General features: G+C 40.8%; 1 protein-coding gene across 1 annotated transcript in view; it reads left to right on the forward strand.

The window, feature by feature from the left end:
* The window catches only part of LOC119589583 (FERM domain-containing protein 8-like), a 27476-nt gene that overhangs the window by 5078 nt on the left and 12398 nt on the right, over nucleotides 1-10000 (forward strand). The window contains exons 3-9 of the mRNA XM_037938182.1: nucleotides 348-356; nucleotides 915-965; nucleotides 2318-2640; nucleotides 6162-6338; nucleotides 6931-7105; nucleotides 8661-8822; nucleotides 9367-9555. Of these exons, the coding sequence (XP_037794110.1) occupies nucleotides 348-356; nucleotides 915-965; nucleotides 2318-2640; nucleotides 6162-6338; nucleotides 6931-7105; nucleotides 8661-8822; nucleotides 9367-9555 (1086 nt within the window). The remainder of the gene's footprint in view (nucleotides 1-347; nucleotides 357-914; nucleotides 966-2317; nucleotides 2641-6161; nucleotides 6339-6930; nucleotides 7106-8660; nucleotides 8823-9366; nucleotides 9556-10000) is intronic.

Here is a 10000-nt window from a genome sequence, read left to right on the forward strand (position 1 = left end):
GTTGTAGTAATGATAAAAGAAATAGTAGTAGTAGTAGTAGCAGTAGAAGCAGTAGTAGTAGCAGTGGTAATATTATAAGAAGTAGTAGCAAGAGAGGTAGTTGTAGTAATAATAATAGAAATAGTAGTAGTAGTAGCAGCGGCAGTATTATAAACAGCAGTAGCAACTATATCAGTAGTAAATTTGTCTCAGTAAGAATATATCAAAAAGCTTGAGTAGTGATTTTTAATGGTAGTGGAACCCATTTCAGTAAAGTTTTCTTAGGCAGTGGCCAATAATGATATATCATGCATATGTGAAGAAGTAAAACCATTGACATGTATTTTTAACGAATCCTCGCTGCTCAGGACCCGCAGGTAAGGCTTCAGAATGAAAAGTGGAAAAGGGTTAGATAGAATAATTTCATTTGTTGATTAAAATTAGATTACATGAAAGTTTAATTGCATTTTGGTTCAGCTGGACCTGAAGGGGTGTAGAAGCGATTTGTTGAAGTTGATTTGCATAAGGTCATCATGCATGGCAGATGTTATTTTGTTTGTTTACTGTTTCACTCACTGATTACATGTACCACAGCAGCACAACGGAGTTACTTAACAAAATAGTGTCTCCATCAGCACAAATCCTTGAACACAGTCGGCATTGCATGTTGCAATTGTAACTTAGGATGGTATTCTGTGTAATGCAATTAGCAGAACTACGAATTAAAGTTCAGAGCTAAGTTGAGCTCGACAAGTTGCGAGCAACTTTCACTCAGACAAAGCTTTTAATATAAAAATTTCGTTAAAATTAATATCATGGCAGCATTCAGAATCTGGAAAAGACAGTGGATCGCATGTGATTATACAAACATAAACATCCGTTATCCGACTAAGGGAAAAAAAACACACATCCATTAATTCCCGTTTTCTGTCCAGACGACCTCGAGGGGAAACTGATGCATTTCCACGGTCGGCCACGATATCCAGGTGAGTGGCGGAAATACACACAAAAAAGTTTAGTTTTACGTTTATACACACACACACAGACGCTTTGATAAATAGCGTTTTCTAGTGACAACTCACAGAGGGGATCAAGCTGTTGGAATTCCCAGCGTGCGTGATGCACAAACAAATTCTTTTAGCTTTCGTAATGGGATTTTGACACGCGAGGGAATATTAACGGTGGACATTCTTGGGGTATCATATACATACTTTTTTAAAGAATTGTGTAGCGGTTGGTAATGAGAACTCTCTGGTTCATGTTTTCTAAATGTAATTACTTATGTTAATCTTATTTGGAATTATTATTTTCTCTACAGTTAATGTCAAACACAATTTTTTTTTCTTTTTTTTCAGATAATTAAATGGAAATGAGGTTTATTTTTTGATAATATTAAGAAATCTCTTTTGTAGTAATGATGACTTAGCATGTTATTACATGATAATAGAAAAATATGGACTGATAAAAAAGCGATGTTATAATCTAAAATCTCAACGACTTGTTTCTGATTCTAAATGAAAAGCAAAGTTTGTATTTTATTGAAGAAAGCTTTACCATTAATAGTTTACCGTCACAGTTCAGCGACCCGACTAAAATAACACGAACTTTTAATTGCTGGGAAACTCAACTTTGTCCCTTTGTCATGTAGGTGGCATACCCCGCCAGTCATTTAATCGACAGTCAATAATTTTAATGACAGGGATATGTACCATAGCTGCTCAAACAAGGGTAAACACACACGCAGACGTACAACCTCGTTCAAATCGCAAACCACACATTAGTATGATGTAGGTCTTTGGGGGCACGGTCTCGCATTCTCGTAGTATGTATATCTATGATTTGACACATACGCACACGTACATGTACACGTACACGTACACGTGTACATGTACGTGTGCGTGTGTATGTACGTGTACACGTACGCGTACATACACACGCACACCCATAAGCACACGAATACATACATGAACACACACACACACACACACACACACACACACACACACACACACACACACACACACACACACACACACACACACTCTCTCTCTCTCTCTCTCTCTCTCTCTCTCTCTCTCTCTCTCTCTCTCACTATCTCTATCTCCTTTCCTCTCCCTCTCCCACCCACCCTCCCTCTCCCACCCATCCTCCCTCGCCCACTTCCCCCTCCCTTCCTTCCCCTTCCCCCCTCCCTTCCTTCCCCTTCCCCCCTCCCTTCCTTCCCCTTCCCCCCTCCCTTCCTTCCCCTTCCCCCCTCCCTTCCTTCCCCTTCTCCCCTCCCTCCCTCCCCCTCCCCCCACCCTCACTAACCCGCCGGCCCCGCCTCCTCCTTCTTCAGGGAGTTCCTGCGGGAGCGAGCGGACTTCCTGCGTGGCGACTACAAGGGCAGCGCGGACCACCTGGACAAAGCGGCCGGATTCTACCCCAGCCTTCCCCCGCCGGCCTTCGACGTGCCGCCCTTGTCCCTGGACCCCGAGACCCGCCGCCCATCCGCCCACCTGATGACCACGCCCGCGCAGACGAGTGTGGCCTCCATGCCGGTCCACTCGATGCCCACCACCACGAGCGTGACCCACCCGTCGGTGCCCCAGACGACGGCCGCCCACCACGACGACCTCGACAACAAGAGCAACAAGAACGACCACGAGAGGAAGAGTAAAGGTGGGTTTTGGGGGGCGCAGGGCAGGGGGAGAGGGAGGGGGGTGAGGGAGATGGGGCAGGCGTAGCAACTTGCTTACGATGACATCTCGTTAGATTTAAAAGAAGCGCTCGCTGTCACCGCCCAATTAATTGACGTGTGGGAACGTCTGAGAAGAAATGAAGAAATAAGAATTGACGGAAGAGTGGAAGGAACGTTAATATAATGGGTAGGTGTATGTATGTGTGTATGAGTGGTGCGAGAATGCAAAAGACTGGTATGCGTGTATTTTAGCCGGAGAGGCGTGTGCGACGGATTTATTTCCTAAACGCAGATGATATACGATTTAGCAATGTTTTTATTCTGATCGGGCTCATTACACCCTTAACAGGCCCGTTAGAAACCTTCCGTCACAGTTACTAGATAGTATGGAAAACATTTGCATTAATTAAACCTTTAAAATATTAAGACACAAACGAGGAAACACAAGTAAGAGCAATAAGACAAACGCATAAAACGAACACATCAAACACTCAAAGTATAACATCAGTAAAATAATGAAGTAAAACACGAACTTGAAATGCTTAAAAAGAAGCACCGATCTCAACGATTCACAGGCTTGATGCAAAGGACACAAATGTCTCCCAATACCTCAGTGATAAATAGGTCACAACCACTTTATCTTTTTCGGACAGAGGGGCATTCAGAGGTTCTCTCAGGACACGCACGACCTCTGCCGAACACAAGACCCCTTCTAAGTGGTTCTCTCCTCCCCCCCCCCCCCTCGTTACTTTTTTGCGGGAGTGGGTATAATTGAGGGTGGCTCTCTTTTAATGAAAAATGTTTGTAAAATTACATACTGAAGAGTGATAAACGGATAAAATAACTATGTAATAAATGGAATAGATAAAATGTATATAAACTATATTTTAATATAACAGATTATAGAATTAAGATAAATGTCCAAACTCCCTTCATTCACATATTTTTGCCATGTTACTAGTTCGTGTTTTATTTACGAATTTACAGACGATAAAAAATAAGCAATGAAAATACGTTTCAACCCTAATACAATAAAATAATAAAATACAAGAAAGGCAGCCGGCGCGTTTTCCCATGCACCCCCCCCCCCCCCCCCACGAGCGCGTTTTCCCTGCGCGTGGCCTCAGGGCGAGTGTGGAGCATCCTCACCCTCGGGAGATCAGAACTGCTGAAGAAGGTAGGCGCGGGGGGCATGATATAGGTAAGGGAGAAGGAGATGCAAAACAGTCAAATGCTCACTTAGACAAATTGATTAAGAAGAAAGTCACGGAAAGATTAATCTGGACAAAAAAAGAAAGAATGAAAGAAGAAAAAAAAACGTATCATGTTTACGTCAACTGTAAGCTACCTAATTGGGAAAACGAATAGGTTACACAACGCTTTTGAATAAATCATTAGAAATAAGGGTCGTTTATTATTCATATAGGTCTGAAAAAATTATATAACAGAAAGGCCAACAGAAAACGTTGTCTGTGACGTCATTTTCAGACAAAGAAGAATGCGTAATAATTTCCCCACAAAAAAAAAGAAAAAAAAAGTTTGTGTAAAAGACAAAGAATTGAATAGAAAGAACGAGATTATTAAGAGGCGTTGTATTTAGAATTTGATGGAATGCAGTGTGGTTGGAAAATATATATTCGTGATACTTGCATCTTTTTTCTGGTATGGTTATCATCATTATCATTATCATAGTCATCATTAACATAAACATTATCATTAACATTATCATTAACATTATCATTATCATTATCATCATTATCATTATCATTATCATTGTCATTATCATTTTCATCATCATCATCATCATCATCATCATCATCATCATCATCATCATCATCATCATCATCATCATCATCATCATCATCATCATCATCATCATCATCATCATCACTATTATTACTATTATCATCATGACTATTATTATTCTCTCCGTCATTGCCATTATCATTACACACTTTTCATAACTTTTTTCAACTTGAGTAATAAATCCATCAAGGAAATTTGCATATATATTTAAAAAGCGCGTCCGCTAACCCCCGTTTTCTGTTTAGGTGTGGAAGAGAAGGTTAAGGGAAACTGTGATAAAGAGGGAGTTACGGTGCACTGGTGGATGATATAGGGAAGTATAGGAATGAGACAAGGATGAAATAAAAATATAAAAGGTAGAGGAAGTAATAGAGAAAGAAGAAGCTAGTAATATTAATTCTGGTTTCATTTATATATCTGTTTGTTTGTTTTTGGTTATTTTTATATGCGTTTTATGTACGGGCAGTACTTTTGTTGCCAATGCTGTTGTTATTCGTTATTGCAAAACAGTCAGCCGGCCGTAAGAGTCGATGATATTGTCAATATTCCATCAGCCTCGTCTTAGTCATCCTCTGACAGTCGTGCTTTCAGCTGTCAGCAAACAGTTCTAACAATAAAATATTTAAAACATTTGGTTTGAGGTCATGTTATTTATTCAGACGCACGAAAATTGTTATATGAAATTTCTCAGATATCTTGTATTCATTATTTTTATTTTCATTGTTATTATGATCTTTACTGCTATTAATACTATTAGAGCAATAAAATAATAATAATAATAATAATAATAATAATGATAATTATTATTATTATTATTATTATTATTATAAAATATATATAGTTGTTAAGGCAGTTGCCTTACATCTAGTCACTTTCTAATTCCAAACAGCTTTGTGTTATATATTTTTTTTTCAAATGTGCACAAAATCCAGCAACCGTAGAGCTGACTTCCTCACATTTGCTCTCCTGCTCAGCATCTTATAAAACTGACACAGTATTTTTTTCTTAACCAAACTTTCCTGCCCTGTGACTCTATCAATAAAATATGACATACTGTATTTGTTTACATATGACGTCACACTCGAGTTTGAAGGAGACTCTCAGTGTTCTCTTGAGTCAGCTTTTGATTCTTACTTATATAGAAGTTGTTTTTAAGAGCTCTTCATTTACAGATATAGTTTTCTTTTAATGTTATCCATACCTTTTCGTTTATAGGTATTCATATTAAAAAGAAAAAGAGAAAAAAAAACAGCCCACTCCTTTTTAAATTTATGTTTTGTTTGTTTTTATTTACATATTCATTTGCATTTCTAGCAACACCCATTTTCTTCACTCGCATCCGTACCTCCCTCACCATTGCCTGTTCCTTTTTTTTACTTATTTTTTATTCACATTAATTTCGATTTCCAGCCACACCCATTTTCTCTACCAACGGCACCTTTTTAATTTCTGAAAAAAAAGAGAGAGAAAAAAATACAACCCATTCCTTGCCCCTCACCCCCTCCTTTTTTTTTCTTTTTTCTTTTTACAATCATTCATTTACACTTACAGCCACACCCATTTTCTGGACTCCCCCCCCCCCCCACGCCCCACGCCCATCCCCGCCCACCCACCTTCCTCACGCCCCACGCCCATCCCCGCCCACCCACCTTCCTCACTTATCGCAGCCCGCCCCTCTCTCCCTCTCTCCTCGCAGGGATGGTCGAAGTGTGCGTGTTCCTCCACTCCCGCGTGGCCGTCAGACTACGGCTGGAGGACGGCGCCAAGATCACTGCCCAGGAGCTGCAGGCGATGGTCATAGAAGAGGAGGACGTGACGCTCCCGAAGCAGGCCATGGAGGTGTTCGCCATCTGGATGGTCTCGCCGGTGCTCGGTGCGTGGCTGGACGGTGTTGCGAGGGTGTTGGCATGTTGTCAGTGGTAGGGAGATCGTGTGTGGCTGAACGGTGTTGCGAGGGTGTTGGCATGTTGTCAGTGGTAAGGAGATCGTGTGTGGCTGAACGGTGTTGCGAGGGTGTTGTCAGTGGAAGGGAGATCGTGTGTGGAAGGTGTTGCGAGGGTGTTGGCATGTTGTCAGTGGTAGGGAGATCGGGCGTGGCTGGAAGGACGAGGGTAGATCGTGTGTGGTTGGAAGGAGTTGTGTGAAGGTGTTGTTACTGATTGCGTGGGTGCAAAGGATTTTTATGAGGATGTTGTCATGGTGTCACTGGTAGGTAGGTTATGCGTGGTTGGAAGGATTCACTATGAGGGTGTTGTGACTGGTAGATAGATTCTAAACACACACACGCACACACACACACACACACACACACACACACACACACACACACACACACACACACACACACACACACACACACACACACACACACACACACACACACAGAAAGCAAACCATACATAAAAAAAATACAGAGCACACATCCCGAACCCACGCCCCCTTAAGGACGACCTCCCCTCCTGCAGAGATCCAGCTGAAGCCGTACCAGAGGGCCCTGGAGATCCGGCGCCAGTGGGGGGAGCTCCTGAAGAGGTTCACGCAGGTGCCGGTGAGGGCGCAGGACGCTCGCTACGCTTACGAACCCAAAATGGTGCTAAGGAGAAATATCTTCTTTAGCAAAAGGGACGAAGTTAAGATAAGGTAAGGAGAGAGAGCCGTGTCATGAGTTTAGTTTTGTTTGTCCTTTTTTTTCTACTTTTCCGTTTTTTATGTCTTCTTCGTTTTCTGTTTCTATTTGCTTCTTCGTTTTCTTTTTCTTCTTCGTTTTCTATTTTTTACTTTCTTCGTTTTCTTTACTTCTATTTCTGTTTATTCTTTATTCGTTTCTTCATTTTTTTTATCTTCCTTTTTACTTTTTTTCTTTCTCCTCCTCTCGCGTTCTTTTTCTTTTGCTTATGTTTTTTTCTCCCTCCTTCTACACTTCCTCCTCCTTCTCCTTCTCCTCCTCCTCCTCCTCCTCCTCCTCCTCCTCCTCCTCCTCCTCCTCCTCTTCCATCTTCCCCTCTTCCTTTTCCTCCTCCTCCTCTTCTTTCCCATCCTCCTCTTCCCCCTCCTCCTCCCCCCTTCCAACATCCCCCCTCCAAAGAGGCAGCGGCCAACACGCAAGGCGCCAGATCCCGCAGGCTGTATGGCTGTGGCCCCGAGCAAAGAGCGGGAAGGGAAGCGGCCGAGAGTGGAGACCCTTTCGTCCCCGTCTTCGGAAAGCGGCTTTCCTCGGCTTAATTCCCGGCAGCCGGTATTGCGTATCTCGGCCCTAACCCTTTGCGCTTCAGGCCCTCGCGTTGGGGAAGGACATAGCACGGTAGGGGGGCTGTGAAGATGTTATGCCGGGGAGTATTACGTAGGAGGAGGTGGGTGGGTGGTCATGGGGGTGGTGTGGGTGGGGATGGGGGTGGGGGTTTAGGTGGTGGTGGTGGAAGAAGGAGGAGGAGGAGGAGAAAAGGAAGAAAAAACGACGACGACGATGACGAAGAATAAGAATAAGACGATGACGAAGACGAGGAAGAAAAAAAAGAAAGAAAAGGAAATGAAAGAAGAAAATAAATAACTTTTATTGAACGATTTCCTTCGTAGCGGATCTCCGATTTTCTGCTTTTCTTATACAGTCTGTAACCTACACTTTCCTCCTGTTTTATAAAATCCATGTAACACTATAATTCATATTGTTTCAGTTTTGTGATTTGTTAAGTTTTCTAGTGACAGGTGATGTCGAAACCGATACTAAATTTCGTTATTTTTAACATTATTTTTGAGGATTTTTACCTCTTCTCTGTCCCTAACACACCGACCAAAGCGGATTTTTAGAGCAGATATACAGACATATACACCTTTTCTCCCCCAGAAAACTACCCCTACCCTCAAGCCCCCCCCCCAAAAAATCAACCCCAAAAGATGTACCCCCCTCCCCCCTCAGAATAACAATAATAATAATAATAATAATGATAATAATAATAATAATAATAATAATAATAATAATAATATAATGATAATAATAATAATAATAAATAATAATAATAGTAATGATAATAATAATAATAATAATAATAATAATAATAATAATAATAATAATAATAATAATAATAATAATAATAATATGATGATGATGATGATGATGACGATGATGATAACAAACCAGAAGATCCCCAACTCCCACAGCCTAATATAACGCGCCCCCCCCCTCCCCTGTGCCTTCCAGAGACCCGAAGATTCTGGAGCTGCTGTACGAGGAGGCGCAGTGGAACATGCGGTCTGCGCGGTACCCGTGCGAGCTCTCCGACTACGAGATGCTGGCGGGGATCCAGGGCAGGCTGGAGCTCGGGCCCTACGACCACACCACGCACACGCCCTCCTTCTTCAGGTGGGTCTCGGGGCGGGCTGGGGCTGTTGGTGGTGTGCTGGGTGAGGTAGGAGGGTAGGAGGTAGAGAAAAGTATAAAAGAAAAATAAGATGAAAAAAATATCACACACACACACACACACACACACACAGATATATATATATATATATATATATATATATACATATATATATTATATATTATATTATATGTGTGTATTATATATATATATATATATATTTTATATATATATATATATATAATATACATATATATATATATATATATATATATATATATATATATATATATATATATATATATATATATATTACAGTACAAACCTCACACATATTGAATACTACAAGCATAATAATAAAGAAAAGAAAGAGAGAGAAATAGAAATAAAGAAAGAAAGAATGAGAGAAAGAAAGAAAGAGAGAGAAAAAGAAAGAAAGAGAGAGAAAAAGAAAGAAAGAGAGAGAAAAAAAGAGCAGCGGCCGACGAACATCCAAACAACCTTAATTTATTTCCCCTTCCTTCCTCTCTTCCCGCTCCTGCTCAGACGCCGCCTGCTGGACTACCTTCCCGAACACGCCTGCAGACTCAAGTTCAGTGACCTGATTAGCTTTAGCAGCAAATCCACGCCGGAAATTCGGATAATCGAGCAGTTCCGGTCGATCCCCAGTAACGTGACGGCGAGGAAACTGGTCAGAAAGTACCTCGAGTTCTCGTGGTCCCTCCCCTACTACGGGTAAGAAGGGCGTGCGAGAGGTACCTCCCCCACCCCTTTCTTTTTTCCTTTTTATGGGGGGGAGGGAGGGGGAGGGGGAGGGGGAAGGGGTTGGTAGTGGTAAGGATGATGGTAATGATGGTAGGGATAATGCTAGTAATGATAGTGGTGATAGTGATATTGTTGATTATGATGGTGATAGTGGTAATGTTAATAATGATGATGATGATGATAATAGTAATAATAATACTATTAATAATGATAATAATAACACTAATTATAATAATTATGATAATGGTGATAATAATAATAATAGTAATAGTAATAATAATAATAGTAACAATAATAATAATAATAAAAATAGTAATAATAATAATAATAATAATAATGATAATATTGATAATAATAATAATAATAATAATAATAATAATGATAATAATAATAATAATAATAATGTTAATCACAA

This window comes from Penaeus monodon, chromosome 26 (assembly GCF_015228065.2).
Source record: "Penaeus monodon isolate SGIC_2016 chromosome 26, NSTDA_Pmon_1, whole genome shotgun sequence".
NCBI lineage: Eukaryota > Metazoa > Arthropoda > Malacostraca > Decapoda > Penaeidae > Penaeus > Penaeus monodon.